The 26031-nt window shown below is 49.5% G+C and overlaps 2 protein-coding genes across 2 annotated transcripts; both read left to right on the top strand.

Moving 5' to 3' along the window:
* Positions 1-393: 393 nt before the first annotated feature.
* LOC141568911 (CMRF35-like molecule 7) lies at positions 394-19457 on the top strand. The gene is made up of 4 exons (XM_088802364.1): positions 394-660; positions 6614-6937; positions 8970-9057; positions 18050-19457. Exons 1-4 carry the CDS (start codon positions 621-623, stop codon positions 18054-18056), a joined length of 459 nt encoding a protein of 152 aa, XP_088658490.1. The 5' UTR covers positions 394-620; the 3' UTR covers positions 18057-19457.
* A 545-nt stretch (positions 19458-20002) lies between these two features.
* On the top strand, positions 20003-25744 carry LOC148756588 (uncharacterized). Its single transcript, XM_074320091.2, has 3 exons — positions 20003-20957; positions 24258-24380; positions 25506-25744. The coding sequence occupies exons 1-3, from the start codon at positions 20623-20625 to the stop codon at positions 25636-25638; spliced, it is 591 nt and encodes a 196-aa protein (XP_074176192.2). The 5' UTR covers positions 20003-20622; the 3' UTR covers positions 25639-25744.
* Positions 25745-26031: the final 287 nt, after the last annotated feature.

The raw sequence follows: 26031 nt of genomic DNA, 5'->3' as shown, positions 1-26031 counted from the left end.
CTTAAGAAGAATTATATTCTTCTGCTGTTGGATGGAATGTTCTGTGTATGTCTGTTAGGTCTATTTGACTTATAGTATAGTCTGTCTAACTCCACAGCCCACTCTTCTGCACACGGCTGTACCACTTGAATAAATGCATCTCGAAATATGTCAAGCTTGTGCACCTGCCACCTGAGTTGGTTGGGGAGGGGGTTTACCTGCTTCTGGCACCCATTATTGTAGTGAAGAGCCATTTCAGGAGTTGGTACACAGACTGCTGTACACCTTGAACCCAAGACCTGATAGGCCAGAAGCCCTCTCTTTGACCTTTGCACAGAGACATCTCCCACAGCCCCTTCTCACCCTACACAACTCCCTTGCTTCCTCTTTCTTACGACCACATGGGGACTCTGATGCACTCTGCTACAGACTTACTAAGAAGTGACAGTCTTCTTGCTCAATAGTTAAATGGAGGAAATGCTAACTTTATAAAAGTGAGTGAATGAGAAAGTAACACAAAGGCAGTTTGGATAAGCAGAAAGTGCAAGCCTGGCATCAGTAGAGCTTCAAGTGTCCAGCTGGGATCCAAGTGTGCTCTCCAGTTGTAGGTCCAGGGGTTGAGGAGCAAGAGAAGCAGGACCATGTGGCTGCCTCCAGCTCTACTCCTTCTCATCCTCCCAGGTGAGTGCTGCTGGGGCCTTGGGAACTTGGTACTACAGGGGCAGGGCAGGGGGCAGAGAGCATCCCTCCAAGGTACAAGGGGAGGGTCACATCTGGGGTAACTGAGAGGTGGCTTTGTTAATTCATTCAGCAAAAGCACACTGGATTCCCAGTTTGTACTAGGTGTGCATCAGGCCCTGAGGACATGAAGGAAAAAGAGAAATAGGGGGGAAAAGAGGGAAAAATAGGACTTGTTTTTAAAAGGAGAACCCCACAGCTTCAGTGGGTGAGATACACAGACAAACAACACTGAGTGGCAGGACACAATGAGCACTGATGGTCATGGAATCAGAGGATGGAGCATGGCTGACTGGGGGGCTAGAGAAAGCTTCAAAGTGGGCTGTTCATTTGAAGAGCCTGGAGGAAAGGTAACAGCCCTTCCAGCAGAGAGGGGAGAAGAGCATTCTGGGAGAGGAGACTGCTTGACCAAGGCAGAGGCCTGAGAAGGATGGTGCGTTCACACAGAGGGGGCTCTCCGTGTGCAGGCTGAGTGCTGGCACATGAGGCTGGCACACGAAAGACAAGAGCAGCAGGGCCACAGACACCGTGCTCAGGAACTGAGCCTTACAGAGAGAACATTGCTCAGGAGCCCAGGTGGGAGATCGGAGGGACACCAGGAGCTCTTCTCCTTGTGGAAAACCACTGGAGACACGTAAGAGAACACTGGGAGACAGTCTGGCAGTTTGCACAATGTATGCAGTATGTGTGGGTCACACAGCCCTCTCTGGGGGTCTGGGCACTACCCGTCTGGCACAAACCAATTGGTCCAGAGATGGACCACGGGAAACTGCATAGTCATGGAGTTGAGAGACCTGAGTTGCAGGCCTGGGTTCCAGGGTGCATGACACAGGCAGGTCCCTCACTGTTCAAAGACCTGGCTTCTGGTGTGAACGGAAAGTTCCTGAAGCCTTTTGTAGCTCTAACCATGTAGATCTCTGCTATTCAGGTCGGATATCAATGGATGAGGGCTGTGGGCGTTCCCCGAGTGATCACGGCCCTTGTTGATTGTCCTGATGATGAAGAAGCCCCGTGATGCTACCTGCACACCTGCTCTGAGGGGGTGGCTTATCGGGGAGGGCCTTGTGTTTTAGCAGGTCACCAATGGCCCAGAATTCCCGGAGGACAGCAATTCAGATGTCTGCCCTCTCTCTAGGCTCCAGCTTTACATTTGAGTTCACAACCCCCATCTGCTCCCACCTTTAATCTCAACATCCAGCTCATCCGAGGCCAAGGAGAAGGGCTTGGCTAAGCCTGGGCTCACACACACTCACACAGCACACACAGTGGAGTCAAACCCACACACCCACGTGCAGCCGCACCTCTGAGCACATCTGTGTTCTCACACACCCCACACAGTCTCTCTCTCATACTCACACGCAGGGCCACACTCATACGTACACACAGGCATGTACTCACTCACAGCACACCGAGTGGCACACACGCTGGCACACACTTGCACTGTCAACTCCCTCACACACCGTCCCTCATAGGCACACTCCCACACAAACACCCCTCTCCCCCAACAAAGACTGAAGCCCCCCATGGCTGCTGATCTGGGGCTTGGGGAGGGTGGGGTGCTGTAGAGACAACATGGAGGCCTCCCTCCTCCTCCCTCCAACTCTGTGAGTGAACGGGAAGGGAGTGAACTTAGTCAAGGATGAAAGAAAAGCCAGCCCACCAAGTTCTCACCTACAGACTGGCATTAGCTACTGAGGGGTTACTTCTGTGAAATGAAGAAGGAGAGAAAGTGGGTGGGGTGATGTCAGAATGAGCCATTGTCTGGTAGGGCGTTCCCTTATCTGCTCGGTTACATGAGCCCCCCAACAATCCTGAGAGGAAGGTAGGCCACCATCACAGAGTAGGTGTTGGGTAAGTGTTTGCAAGTGGAAGAGCTGACCCTTGTTCTCCTAACAAGGAAAGTGATGCAGGAATGGCCAGGGGCACAGACCTGCACCCCAGAAATGGCCCTTCAGAGCTTGGGCTGGCAAGACTGCATGAGGACGTCAGCAGAGACACCTTGCCCCATAAGTGCCAACAAGATGGGCCCCAACCCCATTGCACACACACACCCCACAGTCGGTCGTCTGTGCTCTAGCTCTCCTGTGGCCGCCTTTGTCCCATTTGTGTCATTTGTCACTTGCTGTCAGCCCAGACCCAAAGCTCAACCATTTTCTCAAATTTAAGACAAGAATATTCACACAAGAATTTCCCACACATGGCAACGTTTCCTGAAGGATTGACACCTTGGAGGAAGTCTGAGTCTCAGATTCACTGAAGGAAAAATTGAAATTCAAACAGTCTAATGCTTTTAAAACCTGTCAGCCCCCCGTTCCCCAGGGTTCTGCTTCCTGCCAACTGCTGTCCTCTCCTCCGTGCCACCTCTCCCCCTTCCTTAAACAAACTTGAAAATTCACAGAGGCCTAATTAATAGTTCCATCCATCATAATATGTGTTTATGAAAACCTTCCACGTATTTTCAATAAATGAATCCAATCATATTATGAGTGATTTCCTGTGAGATTAAATGACCAAATCGGGGAGGGATGTAGCTTCTAGTTCAAAGCAGCACCATCTCTTCTTGCTCTTTGTGATTGAGCCTCTGTTTTCTACTGTAGCTGTGACCCCATCTGCTGCCTCCTGCATTTGTTTTTAATGTACTGGTTCCTCAGTTGCTGTCTCCTAATTGACTCTTTTTTTATTTTTTTAAAAATTATATTTATGGTTTTATCAGTTAATGATATTGTAAATATTTTAACATAATAGAAATGTGTGATTTAGAAAGTGACATTTCCCCCAGAAAACCCAGTCTCAGCTCTAACCACTGTTTAAAGTGTAGAACACATGTTTTCAGATTTTTCCCTTCTCACGAGATGTAAAAGCCACAGAAATGGAATCATATCCACTCTGTTAAGCAATGTTTTTTTTAACTTGATGATAATATATCTGGGACATTTTCCCATCATTATCTGTGAGGTGACTTTTTCTTTTCACCCATGTTATGAATGGATCGTAATTTATTAGGCCAAGCTCCCATTCACGGCATCTGAGTCTGTTTCCAGCAGTTACTATTCCATTAGTACTGCATTAGCATCTGTACACTTGTCCTGCCGTGGAAACCATAGCTCATCCCAGAATCAAAACGATTATGTCCAAGATCATGCTGACCAGCGTCCTTTCCGAAAACAGTCATAAACGTGAGGTACCTACCAAGTCCAGACATTGTGCAAGACATGGGGGGCAGGGGTGGGAAGAGGGAAGGAAAAGAAACAGGAGATCGCTGCTCTTCAGGACGGAGCAGCCGAGCAGAGAGAGACTGCTAAGGGTAACGAAATACCTGTGTGGCAACCTGTGTGGCAATCAGGTTCCTATAAAGCACCTTCTGAGCAACAGAGGCAGCAGTTCTTGTTGGGAAGGGGAATACGAGTCTGCAAAGAAGGCGGAACCTTGAAGGGGACCTCAGGGTGACCAGTAGATGGGAGGGATTAGAGAAAGAGTTTCCAGGGGAGGGAAGGAAATGAGCAGTGAAGCAACCGCCTGGGAGGACACATGAGAATCAGGGGAAGAGAAAAGTGGGGGGTGTCATAGGGTCAATTGGGAGGCAGCTAGTGGCTCTGGACTTGCGTGTAGATTATAGAAAGATCTGAATGCCAAACTAAATCATTTCACATGGTTCCAAGGCAGTGGGCAGTGGCTGCAGGTGAGGTTCCAAAAGATTTCTAAGTGCTCACAGCAGTTGCAGAGAAGGACACGGGAGGGACAATTTCAGGGCCAACCTCCAGCAGCCAGATGCAGAGGAGAGTGAGGAGGGCTGCAGCAGGAGCTGGGACCTCCCCAGATGCTACTGCCACGGTCCAGGCGCCAGATGTGCACACGACCTGCTCACAGGCTATCGCTGATGACGTGACCCCATGACTGGGGTTTGACTCATGTCCGCGTCTTATAACGACGTGTGAGCTGGAAAGCAGTTTCGCATTTTACGCAAAAGAAGTGAGATTGTGAGAGGTTAAGTACACTCTCCAAGGTCTCCCATCTAGTTTGTGGTTAACGTGTCTCTTCGTGTCCAAAACTCATTCTCTCTCTGCCATGTCATACGGTCCTTGTGGACTGAGACAGCAGAGAAGGAAGAAAGAAGACCATTTTGAGAGCATTTCTGAGGTAGAGTTGAGGACCCTAGTTACCAGCGAGCTGTGGAGGGAAGAGGGGATGGGATCGGTGAAGAGGTCAAGCTCTCCAGTGAGGTGTGCTGGCGTAATCGTTGCTTGAAAGAGCATAAAGTGGGTTCTGCTGGAGGAATACTATGTTACTTGCTGATACAGGTTTATTAAGTTATAATTCTGAAGTTCAGAAGTCCAAATGGTCTCACTGCTAAAATCAAGTGTAAGAAGGTTGCATTCCTTCCAGAGGCCCCAGGGAAGAATGTCTTCTCCACTTTCCCAGCTTCTAGAGGCTGCCCTCATCCTTGGTTCAAGACACCTTTCTCCATCTTCAAATCTCCTTCTGACTCTGACATTATCTCTCCTTCAACCTATAAGTACCCTTGTGATGGCACTGGGCCCACCTGGATAACCCAGGATAATATCCCCATCTTAAGGTTCTTAATTTAATTCCATCTGCAAAGTCCCTTTTGCCATGTAAGATGACATAGTCACTATTCTGGGAATGAAGATGTCACCATCTGTGGGGAGGGCCTCTAAACACCACTACAACTGCAAACCTCCAGGAAACTCAAATAGCTTCAGGTAAAGGTCTAAGGTGTGAGGAGGCAGAACCTTCCAGGTGCTACAAGGACACATCCCACTGCCCACCCCCCAGCCTGGCCCTGAAGCTCCGGGACTGTGAGAGGGTCAAGAGGGTTTCGGCTCTGCTTCTCTGGTTCTCGTGCTGATGCATTTCCGGTGGTCAAGGCAAGAGGTCATCGCCATGGACAGGGAATGTATCTGAACAGTGAGTTTAACGGGAGTAGGTCCACAGAACAGCAGAATTCCCACGCAACTTACATGCATCTCTAACCTGTTCCACTTTCCTCAGGCCTTTGTTAGTCTGTCCACGTGGACCCCCCACTAGAGGGAGGAAAGACTGAAGAAGAGTAAGTTCAGGGCAGAAGAGGCGGTGCACTGAGTTCTGTAACCATTGCATTTGGGGTGGAGAAGTCCACGGTGTATTTATAAATGGTAGGCTGGAGGGAACGGGAGCATTTGGGCTACAACTATGGGTTTGGGGTTCATCAGCATAGAGGCAATGCCTGAAACCAGGGACCTGGAGATTCAGTCCATGGGGACAGAATAGAACGAGGCAAGATGAAGGCTGGAGAGGGAGCCCAGGTCCCCGCGGTGTCTTGGAGCTGCTCACACTGGTCACAAGAACCAAGGCCAAATAGCTCTTCCCACCTCTGTGCCCTGGGCGTCATATTCATCACCTGGAATCATCCCTGTGGAAAGTGTGAAATGCTACAAACTGCAGATTCTCCCCCTCCCCGCCCCTCCCCCAGAGGGCTGGTTGTTAAATACTTATCTACACACCCCTCGTTACACTAAGGTTTAAAGAGAGAGGAAAAGGAACCAGTAGGGGCCTCTGAGACAGTGTAGTCAGAGACAGAGGTGATCAGATGAGAACAGGGTTGAGCGGACAGTTAGGAAAGTGTCAGGAGATCAGCGTGTCACATGCTGTGAGTGAGCATGTCTGGGGAGAGGGAGACCAAGGACGCCAGAGCATTGTCACCGAGGGAGCGAATGGGGAAGGTGGATAGAGGAGAAGGTGGATGTGAGGTGTCAGCTAAGGGGGTGGCTGGGAAGGCTGGGGACCCTGGTCTAGACCCTGGACATCCGTCTGGGTCCTTCTGAGCCCAGGGGACTCCCAGGTCAGGCTTGGCTCAGGGGCGGGGGCAGCATCTATATCTTGGGGCTCTGTTTTGCAGGCTGCTTCTCCATCCAGGGCCCAGCGTCCGTGAGAGGCCCAGAGCAGGGCTCACTGACCGTGCAGTGTCGCTATGACCCCAAATGGGAGACCTACGTGAAGTGGTGGTGTAAAGGAGCTGATTGGGGTCCCTGCCAGATTCTAGTTAAAACCACTGGATCAGAGTGGAAGAAGGACCGTGTGTCCATCACGGACAATCGGACAAGCCACATATTCACCGTGACCATGAAGAAGCTCAGGCGAGATGATGCAGACACTTACTGGTGTGGGATTCAGAGAACTGGAACTGACTTTGGGGTCCAAGTTGTAGTGACCATCGATCCAGGTAAGAGTGGATGTGTCTCTTCATGGTCTGCTCTGTCTTAGTCCCTAGGGTCCCTCTGTAGTGACTTAACTTGGCAAGATGACCAAGACACCTACTGGTGTGGGATTCAAAGGCAAGGAACTGAACTTGGGGTATCAATTAAAGTGAATATTGACCCAGGTAAGAACTTTCTTGTATATACTATGAGGCCCTGACACTCAGGACTAAAAGAGTGAGGGCTCCTGCAACCCTCCTCCAAAGGCAGAAGGGAAATCAGTGAGTTGCTGAGAATCAGTGTGTGAGAGAGCGAGCGAGAGACAGACCGATAGATGGGGAGGGAAGTGAAAGACACTGAGGCAGAGTAGCAGCCCCGTCGTGTCCCCCATCACAGTGCCCTAGGTCTCCCCGAAGTATCCGGCTGCCATATGGCAGGAATGGAAGGGTGTGTGGTGGGGGTGTGGATGTGGACCACGGCTTCCATGACCATGGCTCAGTCCAGCTCTCCCAGGACTGGACAGCACTGAAAGCCCCCCATTTTATTATAGGAGCCCCAGTGGGCCTTGGATGCCTGCAGAGGGTCCCAGGACATCACTCTAGGAAGTGGTCAGTCTCTGTCAGTCACTCCCTGGTTCTGTCCTTACATGGGGAGGGGGTGACACCTGCAACAGCCCAGAGGGACTCCACACTGAACCCTAGGAACTTGGCCAACCCAGAGTGGCTCTGGGCATGTACAGTGCTCTCCTCTCTGGGTCCCCAGCTGCCCCTCCTCTCCTTTGTCTGGCTGCATAAGAATAAGCCAGGAGTGAGAGGGACCCATGGACAAGCTCGGGCGTCAGTGGGCACTTTAAGGAGAAAGGAAGGTTTCACCATTAACTCAATATCAGGGACCACTCTGGCTGCCCTGGAATCTCTTCGGGGTCTGAAGGCATCAAAGGGTTCGGGGCTCTTCCTGGCAGCACAGCCTGCTGCTGAGGCTAGTGACCGAGAGACAGCCCCTCTCTACTGCCCAGCTCGGCTGTGTCCTGTCACCCCTCGGCCCGGCGTCCACTCAATAGATGCACAATAGAGGGTGACATGCAAATAGACAACGCCGACCTTAGAACCCTTTATTGTCAGGGTTGGAAGCAGAGAGAGACGGGGCTGCCACTGGGTGGAGTGGAGTCCAGGGCTGCCCAGTAGCAAAAGCCGAGATCTTCAGGGACAGAAAAGGGATTGATTAAGGCACATGAGTCGAGACCGAGACAGGCTAACGTGTGCCCCGTGGGGAACCTTAGGGAGAAAGGCAAAGTTTAAGGGTCTTGGGTGCTGAGCCCAGGGAGGGGCCATTTGGTAAGGACACCAGGGGCCTTCAGAGGAGCTGTTGTGACAGCTGTGACATGGAGCTCAGCTAGGAGCCACCCAGCATGACCAAAGATGGGACCTTGCAGAACAGAGTTTGCCAGGCCTGGGCCTCAGATACCAGGCAGATCACCGCCACTTGGTGCAAAGCGGGTCTCAGGAATCCATGACCAAGCTGCTCACCATAAATAGTCTCATAGTTTTTCATACAGATGATTCATTCCTCAAAGTCACTGTTCACTATTTAACCAGATGGGCCCTCTTCTTCACAAGTCTTCCGGCATCGTTCTCTCTCTCACCACCCCAATAACTAGAGGCCCCCTTTCCAGAACCATCTGTCCCTAAGCCATGCTCAGACCTTGCTTGAGCAAAAGGACCAGGGATTCCCCACTCCCCCCCGCCATGACTCAACCAACAGTCCCACTTAGAGGAAGAAGTGGAGAGAACCTGGAAGGTCTATCTCTGTCCCCAGAATAAATTAAATAGCCTAATCCTATTTAATTTTTATGTCTTCTTGCCACACCTGAAAGTGATAGAAACCATGGCTGTGTGTTGTGGTTCAGATGATGCAATAGAACGGGGAGAAGCCCGAGGGAGTGACCCAAAGAGACGAAGCCTCCTAATCCAGGGGAGATTAGGGGTGTCTCGTGGTGAGGGCAGTGGCAGTGTGAGCCAAGCACCGAACCCCATTTGTGCCGTCTTTGCCTGTCTCTAGAGGGAACAGTCATGACCAGCTCAGAGAACCTGCTCTCTAGGACAATTGCCACCAGCCACGGAGGGTTGTCTTCTGTGTCCAATGTCAGGTGAGTGGCTACGGTCCTTTCTCCTGCCCCAACCTGTGGCCTCCCCCATGAAGCCCTGAGCCTGGAACCCCTGTGCTCCTGGGAGGTCACCTGATGCCAGAGCCAGTCCCAGCCAGAGTCAGGCCCCAAACTCCTCTCCGTCTCACTCTGCCTCCCTCACTGCTCAGCCTCCACCTCCCAGCACAGGCTTCACCAGAAAACCGCTCTGCAGAGCACTCCTCGCTGAGCAGTATCATCCTGCTCAATTGTCAACAACAAAACATTGGCGACCTGGTGGGTGCCAGGGGAGATGAGACACAAATCTCCACAATGCAAAGTGTCAGGTGCCACAGAGCAAGCGGGTGGTTTAGCAACCTGGAGTTGGCATGAATAGAGCAGGGAGGACACTGAGGCAGCCGACAGCCTGTCCTGGGTGACCTGCAGGCCCATCTACTGGGCTGAGGTGCACTTCGGGCAAATGGCGTGTCTCAGAAGGAAGGTGGGCCCAGTACAAAGCAACACCAAAATCTGAGGTTACCTCTGAGGAACCCTCATGGTTGAACCATTGAGGAGGCTTCTGGAGGTCTTCAGAGTGAGTAGGGCTGCCAGCCCCAGGGTCATAGGCTGGCTAATGCCCACAGTGTCAGGGCACTGGGAGCAACGGGGCCTGGATGGGCCGAGGGCCCTGACCTCTTTGCTCTCTCTCACCGGACCCACTACATCCTCCTGGTATTTGTGAAGGTGCCCGTATTGCTCATCTTGGTTGGTGCCATTCTCTGGTTGAAGGGCCCTCCGGGTGTCCCCGAGGAGCCATGGAACAGCCTGTCTATACACACTTGTCCTCTGACCTGACCACAGTCATAGCCCCTTAGATAGATGGATTTGAAGTCCCTTCTGACCCTGGACCCCATTTCCAGAGGCGACATGGACTGTGAAAGGAACATTTCTGTGGCCTCAGGATGCAATGGCTGAGGCTGGGAGCCCTATGCTCTGCACAGCTCAAGGACACGGCTCAGGCCCATCCTGAGATGTCCCCGCTTCCTGGAGTGCCAGCACCTTGTTCCCATTCCTTCAGGTAGAAACAGCTACCCCACCCCACTATGGGTCAGGAGCTATTGGGATGGAGCCCAAATTCAGAGAGTTGTGTCCCCAGAGCAGAACCAGGGACTCAGGCACAGAGAGAAGCAGCAGGAATGCGAGAGAAAGAGACAGCGATGGAGCCCTGACGAGCCCCTGGTTTCTATCATTCCTGAGACCAGCTCCACACCTTCTATGCCTGAGCTTCTGATACATGTATAAGTTTTTTAAAATAATTTATTCCTTAGGCAGTCAGGTAGGGTTTTGATGGTTCTTGCCCATGTAAACCCTGAGTGTAGCAGGCACGTGTGCACACACACACACACACACACACACACGAAAGAGGGTGATACTGTGATGAGTTCCTGGTTCTGAGGCCTGAGAAGCTAGATGTCCCCTCTGCCCTGAGAGGACACGGCTGTGAGTCACTGGGCTGAAGAGAGACAGGGAGCCTCTGGCCTTCCTCATTCTTCCTCCTCCTCCTCCCTCTCTCCCTTTTCCACCTCCCTTCTGGCTCCCACGTCTCAGGGGCTGGAGCTCCCTGGGCGCCATATTTGGGAGTCTGACCCGAGCTTCTCCTCTCAGCACAACTGCTCAGGTCTCCCATGGGGCTGCTGGGCCTCAGAAACTGCCTCAGGGTCAGGAAGGGCGGTCATAAAAACTGAGGAAAAAAACATCTCAAGGTGATGTCATTAAAATGGCAGCGTGAGGTGAGTCTCGTTAATCTCTCCGGGAATTTACAACAAACCAAACAACTATAACACCACAAAGGACTCCCTGCACAGCAGGCAGACAAGATGAAGAGGCCCACTACTGAATTCATCTAAAGGTGGGCAAATCGCGCGAGCAAGGGAAGAGGGAAGGGAGAAGTAAGGAGACAGAGCCGCGCAGGCGCAGGACGCAGACCTAGCTCAGTGCTCCGAGCTCACTGCATCCTGGAACTACCGCAGCTGCAGGAGAGGGAAGAACTCGGACTGCTAGGGCTCCTCTTATGGCCCACAGGGCTGAGGGGGCAGCATATAACATGGCTGAACCCAACGCTCACGGCAGAGACCTCGGAGAAAAGACTGAGAGAAGAAGGCTGAAAATGGTGGTTTCAGCCCTTACTGCCACAGAGAACAGAAGACTTAGGCAATGAGTCTAGCTGCCCCCTCCCTACTCTCCCAGAGCTCACCCCGCCTCCACCTGCCTGGTTCTAGAAGCGGAACAGTAGCAGTGTCACATCAAAAGAACAGAATATTTGCAGCTCTGAGAACTGTGGAATGCAGAAACAGATTTGCAGCCCAACTAGTTCTGGCAAAGAGGAGGGAGATATGGAAGCAGGACCGGCTGTGGTGGTGGTTGCCGCCATTGCTCTGGGCCACATCTCACAACTCACCTCACTCTTGGCCCCACCTATCTGGGCAGATCCCTGCAGGAGTAAACAGAACTGCTGAAACACACGGGCTCTGAATCTGGTGCAGGAAGAGCTTTGGAACTTCAAAAGCTCTCCACATACCACCATGGAGGTGGCGCCATAAGATCCAGGTGAACTGTTCACAGAGGAGAAGCCTGCCTTCCAGGGATCCTCCCATTGTGTGAGAAGTTGGAATAGTGCAGAGAAAACATAACACTACAGTGTGGGAGACAATAAAAGGCTGCACTCAGAGAGAAAATAGAATATTCTACCAACACCTACTGGAAAACAAAAGAAAGACCTATTTCTATCAACCTGTTGCAGGACCCACTCCTGCAGATGTCTAGGAAGAAAAATAGTAAATCATTAATTGGCATGAATAACCAAGGTAACAAGACAGCTCAGATAGAAAATGAAAAGTCTCCAGAAAATGAACTTAAAGATACGGAAATATGTGACTTAAATGACAGAGAATTCAAGATTGCAGTTGTGAAAAAACTCAACGAGATGCAAGAAAACACAGACAGGCAGTTTAAGGAACCCAGAAACACAATCAAAGAACAAAATGAACATTTTATCAAAGAGATTGAAATTTTAAAAAAGAACCGAACAGAATTTCTGGAGATTAAGAACTCAATAGAAGAAATGAAGAATGCAATAGCCAGCTTAGGTAGTAGAGTTGACCAGATGGAGGAAAGAATCAGTGACATCAAAGATAGAAACCTGGAAATGACACGGACAGAAGAAAGAGACTTGAGACTTAAAAGAAATGAAATAACTCTACAAGAACTTTCTGACTCCATCAGAAAGAGCAATATAAGAATAGTGGGCATGCCAGAAGGAGAAGAAAGAGAGAAGGGAACAGAGAGTATAGTCAAACAAACAGTTGATGAGAACTTCCCAAACTTGTGGAAAGAACTGGATCCTCAAATCCAAGGAGCAAACAGAACACCTAATTACCTCAACCCCAACAGGCCTTCTCCAAGGCACATTGTATCGAAGCTGTCAAAAATCAACAACAAAGAAAGAATCCTCAGGGCAGCCAGGGAAAAGAAGACGGTAACCTACAAAGGACAGCCCATTAGCATATCATCAGATTTTTCAGCAGAAACTCTGCAAGCCAGGAGGGAGTAGAAACAAATATTCAAACAATTGAAAGAGAGAAATTATGAGCCAAGAATAATATACCCAGCAAAGATATCCTTTAGGCATGAAGGAAGAACAAAGACCTTTCCAGACATACAGAAGCTGAGGGAATTTTCTAACACACGACCTGCACTACAAGAAATACTAAAGGAGGCTATTCGATCACCATCAACAGGGACAATTTGTGGCAACCAAAACATAAAAAGGGGGAGAGTAAAGTCCTGAACTGGAGTATCGGAATGGAGAAAGTAAGCATGCTGAAGAAAATGGAATACTCTAAATATCAAACTTTCTTTTACATGAACTTAATGGTAACCACTCAAAAAAAATCCAGAACTGAAATATATCCTGTAATAGAAGAAGAAACAGAGGGAAAAATCATAGAATACCACTACAGAGAAATAATAGACAACAACAAAAAGGCAAAGAAACAATGGAGACACAGTCTTACTAGAAAACTAAAGATAGGATGATAGGAAATCCTCATAATTCAATAATTAACCTAAATGTAAATGAACTGAACTCGCCAATAAAAAGGAAGAGAGTAGCAGATTGGTTCAAAAAACTAAACCCAACCATATGCTGTGTCCAAGAGACACATCTCAGCTACAAGGACAAGCATAGACTCAAAGTGAAAGGGTAGAAATTGACACTCCAAGCAAATAGTTTCCAGAGAAAACCAAGAGTAGCCATACTGATATCAGATGAAACAGAGTTCAGGGTAAAAAAGGTAACAAGAGACAAAGATGGATATTTCATAATGGTAATACAACAAGAAGACATAACAGTCATCAATATTTATGCCCCCAATTAAGGAGCACTGAAATATACCAAGCAACTACTAGTAGAACTAAAGGGAGAAATTGACCAAAACACAATTATACTAGGGGACTTAAACACACCATTGACAGCTATGGATAGATCATCCAAAGAGAAAATAAATAAAAAAGTAGCAGCCCTAAATGACACATTAGATGAAATGGACATAACTGATATTTATAGAGCACTCCATCCTAAAACATCAGACTATACTTTTTTTTTAGTGGAACCTTCTCAAGGATAGACCATATATTGGGACATAAAACTAGCCTCAGCAAATTTAAGAAGATTGAAATCATACCAAGCATATTCTCTGATCACAAGGCTTTGAAATTGGATATGAACTGCAAAAAGAAAGCAGGAAAAAACACAAATACGTGGAGATTAAACAAAATACTTTTAAAGAACAACCGGGTCAAAGAAGAAATAAGAGGAGAGATCAAAAGATACATAGAAACAAATAAGAAAGAAAATACACCCTACCAAATTTTGGGGATGCAGTGAAAGCAGTTTTAAGAGGGAAATTTATATCATTACAGGCCTAACTCAAGAAACAAGAAAAATCCCAAATAAATAACCTCATGTTACACCTTAAAGAACTAGAAAAAGAAGAACAAGTGAAACCCAAGGTCAGCAGAAGAAAGGAAATAATAAAAATCAGAGCAGAACTAAATGAAATAGAGAACAAAAAGACAATAGAAAAAATTAATGTGACAAAGAGCTGGTTTTTTGAAAAGATTAACAAAATTGACAAACCCCTGCCTAGACTCACTAAGATAAAAAGAGAAAAGACACTAATAAACAAAATCAGAAATGAAAGAGGGGAAGCTATCACGGATGCCACAGAAATACAAAGGATCATCCAAGAACACTATGAAGGACTATATGCCACCAAATTCAATAACCTAGAAGAAATGGACAAGTTTGTAGAAACATATAGTCTTCCTAGGCTGATCCATGAAGAATTGGAAAATCTAAACAGACCCATCACCAGTAACGAAATTGTGAATAGTATTGTTTATCATTTTGGTTTCTGCCTGCTTGTTGCTAGTATATAGAAATATATGATTTGTGTGTGTGTGTGTGTGTGTGTGTGTATGTGTATGTGTGTCTGTATTGATCTTGTATCCTGTGACCTTGTTAAACTCATTTATTAGTTCTAGCAGTTTTTTGGTAGATTCCTGGGGATTTTCTATACAGACAAGCATATCATCTGCCAAAGAAGATCATTTGATTTCTTCTTTTCTAATGTGTAAGCTGCACTGGCGTCCTGGAGGCCCTAGGGAGCCCCTGGAGGATTTGAAACCCTCTGAGGGCTGTGTGGCACCTGTGGCATTGTGCTCTCAGGCTTTTCTACTTTTAAAAGAGAAGCCAAAAGGGGAATTCCTCGTTTAATATAGGCAACAAACTTCATTACAAACATACTGTCATCAAAGCAAAATATGTTTGTAAGTCCATGCAAGTCATGAATGCAGTCTGTGAGCTCTGAGGAAAGTGGAGAAAATGCAGCGTGTTGTGTCTGTCCAGTATCTAGGCCTGTTTGCAAAGGTACCCAGATGTACCCAGGGTTTGTTTTAAAAGGGTAGGTAAGTCACGCAGACATGGAAATGACTGTCATGAATGAAGTTTGTACTCATAGATCCCACCACACAGGACCCCCAGAGGAAGGCCCTGGGTCCAGCAGGAGGCGGAGACAGGGCGGAGACGGAGGCGCTGTGGGCGGGGCCATTATGTGGTGTTTGCTGGAAGGAAAGGGTGAAGCAAGGTAAACAAACGGAGCATGTTTAGGATGGGATAGTCTGAATAATTTCAGGAGGCTCTAGGCTATCAGACTGGCTCCCAGTTGTTCAGTTCCTGGCTCTGGGGTGATTTGGGGCCAAGGGATAAAGTCCCAAACTGCAGGAGCCTGGTGAAATGAGACACGTGGGAGTAGGATTTGGGATTGGTTCGTTTGCATATCAAACACGTGCTTGCAGACAAGTCCTTTACTATCTAGAGCAGGGGTGCTCAAACTTTTTTCAACGTTTTTTTACCAAGGGCCATATGCAGTAAAACACACAGACAACTGGGCCACTCACTCGAGGTGAAGTACGTATTGCCTCACCTGGTTTATTTAAGTAAACTAAATATATTTTTAGAATTTGCTGCAGGCCAATTAAAAATGGATTGCGGGCCGCAGTTGGCCCGCGGGCCGCAGTTTGGACACCACTGATCTGGAGGAATTAGCTAACCCAGGAGGGGCAGTCCTTCCCTGGGTTCCACAAGGCCCTAAGACGTTAAAGCATCATAAAATATGGAATTATTTTTAAAAAACACATGATTGATAGTAGAGTAATAATTCATAGTAATTAGTAATAATAATTAATAGGGTTAATCAGTAGAGCTATGATGAGAGCTGACCATCCTGCATCCTTAGATGTTGGATTGTGGGCACTGCGCTCAGCATAAGGTATTGCTCATGACTCCCCATCTTGATGGGAGGAGCACAGTTTCAGGACTCTTTTTTTTACCATTATAGCTTTTATTCCACAGGTTATTGGGCCAATGGGAGGGCTCTGGCTGCTCTTGAGACTATGTGTCCTGGTAATATACTCATGGATCTGGGATGTGGCCAAAGGGTGAGGCCACAGAGATGGAAGCTTGGGTAGAGATGAACTTTCCCTTGCTGAGAACGTTCTCCATGTCCACGCCACATGCCAGGCAGAAAGCTTTGGGATTGTTTGGGGTAACTGGAGCGGGGGGCGGGTGGAAGGGGAGGGGAGCCCACTGTCCCATCTGTCCCTTCTCAATTCTGTACCCAGTTGCTCTAAAATTACCTGCAGGCTCAGCATTGCCCCAGCCCCAGAATCAACCTCAGACAGGACGCAAACCAACAGCCCGAGAAGTCCCAGCTGGACTGTTAACACCCAAAGCTATTCACTCAGCCAAGCCAGCTGGGCATGTGTGGGTCCCCAGAGTGTCACGTCCTGCATGCCTCCGTGCCCCCAAACCTCTGCATCCAGCATTCTTAGGCCTCCTCCTTGGTGATAGTCTTTGAGGATCCGCTTTATTTCTCTTTCTGTGATTTTTAATCTTGAAAACACCCTAGAAATCCAGACCTGAGCTCAAGTCTATCTCACTCAAGACCAAAGATCTTTTTTCAAGGAGCTGGAGCCTTTCCCCCAGGTCCAGCCCTCTGTCTGGAGGGAGCTGGAGGAGTTCAGTGTCAAAGCCGGATACTCAAGTACATGGGGATGAGGGAGAAGGTGAGGGGATTAAAAAGTACAATAAAGCCACGGGGATATGAAAGACAGTATGGGGAATACGATCAGTAATGTTGTCAAGATTTTGTAGGGTGTCAGATGGGTGCTTGTCTTATTAGGGGGACCACTTTCTGGATGGTGTAGATGAGGACCACTGAGCTATCCACAGAAGCATTTCTATTTCACGGGTTGGAAGGAAGGTAACAGCCAGAGCACGCTTGTGGCAGTTCTCCAAGCCACCAGTAGATGGCACTAGTGACCATTTGCAAAGCTTCACTACAGACCACTTGAAGGACTTGGAAATAATTCTTCTCTAACAGGATTGCTTCTCAGCTGCTAGGTCCCTCCCGCCTGCTTCCAATATCCTGACTCTGGCCACCGCGAGTATTAGAGCCAAACCCATTGTATCCTGTGACCTGTCCTCCAGGCTGAGTCCCATAGTCCTGCCCAGTCCCTCAGCCCCATCCTGCTCATCAGCCTGGGCTATCTGTCTCAGTAGGGATCACCTTGTCTGCCTTGGGGCTGACCAGATGTGGGCTCAGACCTTCAGGGGACCAGCGTCCAGAGCTCAGGGTACAACCAGGGTTCTGGAGCCCAGTGGGCAGTTCAGACTGGAGTAGACTGAGGCCCTAGAGTCTGGGCCCAGAGGTGGGACTAGAGCCAGGCAGGGAGGACTAGGACACATCTAACCCCAGGCCAAGCCTTCGGCTTTATGGCGAAGCAGCCTGACACGGCCTATTGGATTCCTTACGCCCCGGGAGAGGTGGAGAGACCCAGCATCCCCAGGGAACATATTCAGAGGCTTGGGACCTCATGTGGCGACAGCGATTGGTGCTTCTTATTACCCACGAAAAAGGGAGAACATTTTGAAGGACTATGATCAGTGGCAGGAAAGGTTGAGGAAGGGCAGCTGTGGGATGGAAAACAGTGAGATGGAGGGGCAGGGGCTGAGCGAGTGGGGCAGGAAGTGGGGAGGCTGGGCTGGGCTGGTCTGTCTGTAGTGTCCTGGGAGAGTCTGCACTTGGCCCTGGCCTAGATCCCATGAATGGCCCGAAAATCAGCCTTTAAAATTATCTCTAAATTGAATTATCTGTATGATAAGGTCCACGGGGCTGCGTTGACAGAAATGTTTATGCTACGTATTTTTCTATGTGTTTTATTCCCACCAACCACCAGGAAGTTAAATTTTCAATGCAATAATCATCCTTTTTTTTTATAGTCCAATTAATTCTACTTTATGACCCTTTGTATCAAATAGCTTATTTGTGAACTTGACACATTTAAAATATACCACAATTTTTTAACCCAGTTTTGACATCTCTCTTTTTTCAAGATGCTGAGAGCTTCAAAAATAAAAGTGGCCCTGGCCTCCCTGTACCTCAGAGAGACCCTGAAGGCCAGAGAGGAACAAAGCAGATACTTCTGATTCCAGCCCAAGGAGAGACAATGACACTTGGCTTTGACTTTATCTTGGCTTAATCATCTTGTCCCTTGCGAAAGAGAGACCCGATTCACTCTATGGGTGGTTCCCATGCTATTTAAAGCTCAGCTTGCTGATTTCTTAGGCTTTTATACTCTGTTTCTCTATAGCAGCCCCTTAAACTTAAATATTTTATCAACTCTGGGAAACGTTTGTGGGAAGGTCACTCTGCAGGTGAGAGCAGGGCCGAGCTGGTGAGGTTTTGGGTCTTACTGTGTTGAGTCGTCACCTCAACATTCTGAGTTACGCTTGAGAGTTGAAGCCGTCAATTCCTTCGGAGTCAAATACTCCGAGGGTTCTCTAGAAAAACAGAACCAATATATGCACACACGCATATATCCAGTTCTTACAATTTATACATAGAATTTATACAGGGACTATATCTAATTTATATATGCAATATATATATGAATCGTAAGGAATTGGCTCATGCAGTTATGGAGGCTGAGCAGTACCACCCTCTGCTGTCTGCAAACTGGGCACCCCAAAAAGCTGGTTGTGTAATTCAGTCCAGCTTTGAAGGTCTGAGAACCAGGAGTGCCAAGAGCAGGAAAAGATTGATGTCTTAGCTGAAGCAATCAGGCGGGAAGGGGTGAATTCCTCCTTCCTCTGCCTGTCATTCTATTCAGGCCCTGAATGGATTGGAGGACGCCCACCCACACGTTGGGGAGGGCAACCTGCTTTACTGAGCCCACTGATTCAAACAGAATCTCATCCAGAGACATCCTCATAGACACACCCCGAAACAACGGTTCATGGGGGCACCACTGCCAATCAAGATGACTGACACGTACAGTGAATCATCACAGCTTGTACTCAAACCTAAAGCCAACGGCATAGTCCCAAATGCTGTTGCCTTTGCACTGTCCAGCTGTTAGATCTTCCAGCCCAGCCAGGAGCTGGCAGAAACTGTGTTTAGTTCAAGAAGTGTTTTCTGAAAACAAAGATGCAGTGGGGATGTAGAGAGAAGGGAGAGAAAGTGGTGAGTGAAGAAGACTCAGGAAACACTGACGTCCTGTCGTTTCTCAGTCTGGGTCACCATGGCACCAGCTGCCTAACATACCCCCTCATTCTGTTTCCTGTGTCTGAAGATTGTGGTTCTCCATTTTGCTGGCCATGGGCCACTGTCTGTCTTTCAGAGTCATGGCATGGTGGAAACACACTGGGGCAGTGTTGCCAGACAACTGTGGGTTCACATCCTGCCACCATCACTTATATCAGGGGCGTCCAAACTTTTTTCAACGTTTTTCACCAAGGGCCATATGCGGTAAAATACACCAATAGCCATGCTACTCACTCGAGGTGAAGTACATATTGCCTCACCTGGTTTATTTAAGAAAACTAAATATATTTTATGGAATTTGCTGCGGGCCAATTAAAAGTGGATTGCGGGCCGCAGTTTGGACACCCCTGACTTATAATATCCTTCTGGTCAGGTTGTTTACTCTCTGATCTGTGGGCGAGGTCGTTGGGAGGAGGAAAGATTAATATATATAACCTTTTTGCTACTTGAAAAAAGACCATAAATAATAATTCCCCCCCCCCAAATCAAGCAAACTTTCAGAGGTGTAATTTCATGTTTTGGTTTTTAAATTCTTCTATTGAAATATAAGATACAAACAGAGAGGTATATATATCATAAATATACAGCTCAGGGCAATTTTAGGAAGTGGATATTCTTCTGTATCACCTCCCAGACCAGATACTCATGCCTTTGTGTGGACCCTGCACACATTGTATCAGAGTAGGTCTGTGTAATCCATAGGTGTGGTAGAAGCAATGGTATGTGACGTCTAGGGATAGGTCATAAAATGTGTTAGGGTCACTTACTCCAGGAGAGGCTGCCCTCTTGTCACACAGCCACGCGCTCTGTGCCATTGGATGGAGAGGAAAGTCTCAGTCTCAGCCTTACGGGCTCCCCAGCTACCGATTCAGCATCTTCACCCCTCTGAACTGTCCTCTGTCCTCATCTCACAGTGGACTTGACTTTGAAGAAGAAAGAGGAAGAAGTGAAGTACTCAGAGGGTTGGTGACAGCGGCTCCAGGTCTGTGTCTGGGGAACAGGAAGACACACAAGGAGGGAAGATGCAGCTGAGGAGTTTGTACCCTGGATGGGATCTAGAACCGAGATGGGACCATTGAAGGCATCTGAGGTCACAGTGCCAACCTGTGTGGGAAGAAGAGTTGGGGTCCCACAGGGGCAGAGCTCTCCATGGATGCCTAGAGCTGAAGGTTGGGGGTTCATAACATCTCTATGGTCACAACCACAACCAAAGCCAGAGAAGATGAAAAGATCTGGCCTTCATCCCCAGGAGCATACTGACCACAGGAAGTGACATATCACAGAGGTGAGAACACCCCACTGAGGAGGAAATGTCCCAGCTTGGCTCTCGGGTGTGACACAGTGAGAAGAGCAGCTGTGGGCCATGAGGAAGGACCTTGGTCTTGTCCAGTCATTGGGACTCAGAGAAGCCAAGGGCACCGAGAGCCAGGGGTCTGCACCAGCCTGTACAGCTTCTCTCCCTGAGATCCTGCACCCTGACCAGCTCCAGCATCGGACTCAAAACCAGAGTAGACAAGGAAGCAGAGGGGCGCAGAAAGGCAGAAGTGGGGACATGGACATCAGAACCTCTGTGAGGAGGCTCGGTCTCATCCACATCCAGGGCCTGGTGCTGCTGCAGGTGACATCTGTGCTGGGCAATGACCCTGAGGGTTGGGGCTGCATGGCTGCCTTCAGCCCTGCTCCTTCTCCAGGTCCTAGGTGAGCGAGCGGGCCTGGGTGGGGAGCTCTGGGCGTGGGAGAGAGGAAGGGCCCGAGTGGAGGTGGGGTGAGGAGCTAGGAGTGCCCAGAGGAGCGAGGGAGGGAGGACGTGGCAAGGGGCAGGGAGGCAGGGACGCTCCAGGAGCGGTCAGGACCTGCCTCAGTAGCGTCCACGGGGATTCAGTGCATAAAGCAGGTGAGTATCGTCCACTGCCCTGGACAGAGTAGCGCTGGTGGGGAGGGAAGCTGTGATGGTCACCTGATTGTCACAGTCAGAGATGAGGTCTGGGTACATCACACACACACACACACACACACACACACACACACACACAGTTTTTACCATAGGCCCCCTCTTGTCTCCATGGACACCCTCTCCCTGTGCCACCTTGTGAGAAGGAAGCTACTCCCCCCTCGTCCCGTTGCCTGGTCTGAGGGAAGGCCTATCCCTGACATGGCCTCCGGCCCCTGAGGGCCCTTAGGGACCCGCACCCCAGAGCACCCGACCCTGGCACATCTGGTGAGGAGCCGGGACGTGGCTGTGTCTTCCAGGCTCTTTGTCTCTGAGTGGCCCCCGCACCGTGACGGGCACTGTGGGGGGATCCCTGAGCGTGCAGTGTCGGTACGAGGAGGAATTCACTAAATATATCAAATACTGGTGCAAAGACTCATGCTCGCCACTGAGGAAGAAGATTGTGGAGACGACAAGGTCAGAGAGAGAAGTGAGGAGAGGCCACGTGTCCATCACGGACCATCCCGAAAACTTCACCTTCACAGTGACCTTGGACAGCCTCACTGAGGATGATGAAGGCACATACATGTGTGGGATCGATGTACCATTTGCTCAAAACCCCATGTTGCAGGTTACGGTGTCTGTGTTCCCGGGTGAGCTGCACACCCTCTCCTTGTACCAGCTCTGGGTCACCTGAAGGGTCTCAGGTCGGAGTAGCTGAGGAAGGAATCAGATCAAAAACTCGGAGCAAACTATGAGTGTGTGTGTGTGTGTGTGTGTGTGTGTGTGTGTGTGTGTGAGTGTGTTGTTCTCTGCACACACACATAGTCACATGCACACCTCAGGCTGTTCTAGACACACTGTGGGTCACACCCTGGAACTTTCTGTGGGTCTCAGCCTGGAATTTTCCTGGGTGGGGCAGGGTGGGAACAACCTGACTCTGCGGACATGCTGCCTTCCTGTCCTCACAAGAGCCATGTGACTCTAAAGGGAACCCTCTTTTCCTTCTGGCACCTCTGTTGGTCGTCCCTGTGGGAATGGTGCTGCTGGGACATTTTCTCCAGGCTGCCCTTGACCTGGTCCATGAGAGGACATCACTGTGCCATGGATGGTTGATGAGGTACCAGCCTCACAGCTGTGGGCCTGGGGGTCTGTTGCAGCCAGAGGTGGGCACAGAAGGTCCCTTGTGGGGCTCCTTTGATGTTCTGGGGACCACCCTACCCCTTCAGGCTGACCCTATAACTCCCCTTTTTTCTGTGACACCTTGTACGAGGTCTGACAATTAAGTTTGCGAACTCATCCTTGAAAAAGTGCTACATACCTCATTGTTAAATATCACTACAGTCACCTTCAGAGTTTTCCCCTTGGGAAGCTATGCACTGACACTAGTGCCTAGTCCACCCTTAAAAGGAATTTTGGAACTCTTTTTCTGGAATGGCCCTCAGAGCTGTCGTATTACACTCGATGTCCTGAATGTCATCAAAATGTCTTCCTTTCAATATTTCATTTACCTTTGGGTAAAGAAAGAAGTCATTGGGGGCCAGATCAGGTGAGTAGGGAGGGTGTTCCAATACAGTTATTTGTTTACTGGCTAAAAACACCCTCACAGACAGTGCCGTGTGAGCTGGGGCATTGTCATGATGCAAGAGCCATGAATTGCTGGCGAAAAGTTCAGGTCGTCAAACATTTTTATGCAGCCTTTTCAGCACTTCCAAATAGTAAACTCAGGGAACTGTTTGGTACAAATTCGTAATGAATAATCCCTCTGATATTAAAAAAAAGGTTAGCAACATCGTGGCAACAAGTTTGCGAACTTAACCATCGGACCTCGCATCCACAGGAGGGAACCCAGAGAAACCCCTGAAAATACCTCCCTCAGATAAAGGCGAAGAAGATGATTAAATGGGCTGTTAGGTGCTATGGCCCCCAAAGTTCTAACGTGTTCTCCAAACAACTCTTCAACAGATCATTGGTTTTTATCCCAAGAACTGAATCAAGACCGTGTGTCTGTGTGTCCATTTTCCCTTGCGTCTCATTCTGCCGTTGTCTCTGACTTCCTTCTTGTGGGTCTTAGTTTCTCGCTCTCACAGGGAGGTGTCCTCACGTGTCCTTTGTGCGTTCCTGTTTAAGACTCAGGAACTGAAAATCCACTGATACGGCTGCGTGTGTGGGAGGGGCTCTGTCCAGTTCACTCATGTTCTGTGGGGTCCACCTGGTGTGTGCCTCTCTAGATCTTTCTTTCCACTCATTCCCTCCCCCACAGAGCCATGTAGTGGCCGCCCGAGGCCATAGGCCTGGCTGACAGTTTTGGGGGCTGAGTGTACCTGCTTAGTCCTTTCGGGCGGTGGTAACAAAATCCCCCAGACTGGTAGCTTATAACCAACAGAATGTACAGCTCGCTGTGCCTGAGGCTGGAAGCCCCCGGTCAGGAGGTCAGCATGGGGGCTGAGGGCCTCACTCTGGGTTGCAGACTTTTGCTGTATCCTCACGGGGTGCAGGGCCCTTTATAGGGACACCCATCCCGTGGATGGGTCTCCACACTCATGAGCTAATCACCCCCCAAATGCGTTACTTCCTACACCATCCCTCACTAGATTTTCAACAAAAGGATTTTGGGGGACACAAACACTCAGCCATAGCATGTACTAAGGGATTGCGGGGTGCTGTCCGTGCACACACTGCTGCAGGCCCTGTCTCATCTGAGCGTCACGCCAGCCGTCAGACGTGCCCGAGGGCCCTATCTCCCCACCACCTAGTCAGTCGCTACAGAGTAAACGTCAGCCCATCCCCTGCAGGGTGGACGAGGAGGAGGAAGGTGTGACTGTGGCTGGGCTGTGACCTGGAGCCCAGGGCTCTTTCCAGACTCTCAAACCCCCTGGTGAGCAGAACACCCCATGGAGAGGGGGCCCAGCTGCTGGTCAGTCCTGGCTGTGGCCACTCAAGGTGTGGGACACAGCACATCTGTCCAATAGCCTGAGTGACCTTGACTGCTTGAGTCAGCTCCACACAGCTGACAGAGTGGGGGGCTCAGGGGGAGGCCACGGGCCTGACGCGTGCTTCTCCCTTAGCCCCACAGAAACCCCCAGCACAAAGGTCTTCACAAGCAACCTGGGCCCTGCGTCCTCTCTGCCAGCGACTACGTGGTCCAGCATGACCAGGCAGGACACCCCAGACCACAGCCAACACCCTCGGTAAGGTGACTTTGACACCTGGGTAATTTCTCTTCTAGGCGAGATTGGGGCTGTAGGATGTGGGTGTCACCCTCTCATCCAGGTTCCTCATTTATCGACCTGTCCCACACCTAAATGTGACACTCCGACCAGGTGTTCTCAGCTTTGGGGCACAGTATGAACCACCCAGACACCATCCCGCTCTCACAGAAGCTGTGATCTAAGGGGAATTCACACAGTGAACAAATCACACAAATGTTAACATATGAATATGCCAGCTCGTGATAAACGCTATGGAGAAAAGACATCAGTGGAGAAGCTTTGTGGAGGGTGGTGGGGTTTGCTATTCTCACAATCATCAAGGAGCCCTCACTGATTAGAGGACGTCTGAGTGGAGACCTGCAGGATTGGGGGAGCCAGGCACTCAGGTATCTGCAGAAATTGGGGTCCAGACAGAGGGAAGAACCAGTGCAAAGTCCTGCAAAAGGAACCTTCAGGATCCTGGCCCAGGCCAGGCAAGAAGCAGAGTGCCCTGGGGTTGGTGGCCTTTACGCTCTCTCTCCTGCCTTCCCCGAGCCCTGGGCACAAGTGTCACCCTGAAGAACCCCGGCCTTCAACAGGGAGGTGAGAGCTGAGTGGTGTCATTCATTCACTCATTCACTCCATCAACTACCACTGAATTATATTAAGTGCAAACATTTTGCAGACGCTTGCCAGGCACCAATTACTCACTGTAAATAAACCAGAACAGTCTCTGCTCTTATGGCGTGTGCAGTCTACGTGAGACCAGACGTCAAACAAACATCCCCTTTATTGATTCCTATACCGCAGGTGGGGTAACCTGCAAATGCGGAGGGTTTAGGAAGAAATGCTTCTCCTGACACAGGACCCACCTGGATCCCTGGGACTCCCTCACATCATTCTAATGGCAGCCCTTCCCGTGTCCCCAGTCCTAATTCTCACGGGCACTTGTTAGGCAGAGAGGCAGGGGGCAGTGGCCCTTCCAGTGGGGCCGCGCTGTCCATGGTTGATCTCTACGAGGAGTATCTTGGCCGTGGATCGGGGCTCAGGGACAGGAGGAAAGTGGAGGCACCAGGGCCTCCCCCTGATGACGTGGCTCACTGTGTATCACTGTGTCCCCTGCAGGTCCTTACTCAGCGACGTCCACTTCCTGCTGCTGGTCTTCCTGGAGCTGCCCCTGCTCCTGAGCATGCTCAGTGCTGTCCTCTGGGTGAACAGGCCTCAGAAGAGCTCTGGGCGGAGGGGGAACCCAGGCTGATTATGAGAACCAGTAACACTTGTCACCCATCGATGCCCCGCCCGGGAACCCAGCCCCTCTGGTGGATGGAAATGATCTTCTGACTAATAAAGCCAATGTCATTGTCCACGTTTCTGTCAGAATATTCTGTAAACTTTTTGAAAGCTTTTTCTTGCAACGTATCAGACACGTACAAACACGTGTCTAATAAGTGCGTCCTCCTTAAGCCAGGAAGACTCTTCCACACTGTGCGGCCGCCTTGTACCTTAAGTAGTAAAGAGAAGTAATACTCCTGTAGCCCTAAGCTCCTCCTCTGAGGGAGCCAACCTGACTTTCATATTCATCATCGCCATGGTTTGGCCATATGTATTTATACGTGTTTCCGGAGAGTATCCGTGTAGTTTATAACAGTCC

Source organism: Rhinolophus sinicus, chromosome 12 (assembly GCF_057876585.1).
Source record: "Rhinolophus sinicus isolate RSI-liver-muscle chromosome 12, RSI-T2T, whole genome shotgun sequence".
Taxonomy (NCBI): domain Eukaryota; kingdom Metazoa; phylum Chordata; class Mammalia; order Chiroptera; family Rhinolophidae; genus Rhinolophus; species Rhinolophus sinicus.
Note: the sequence above shows the minus strand (reverse complement) of the source record. Positions and strands in the feature narration are given on the sequence as shown.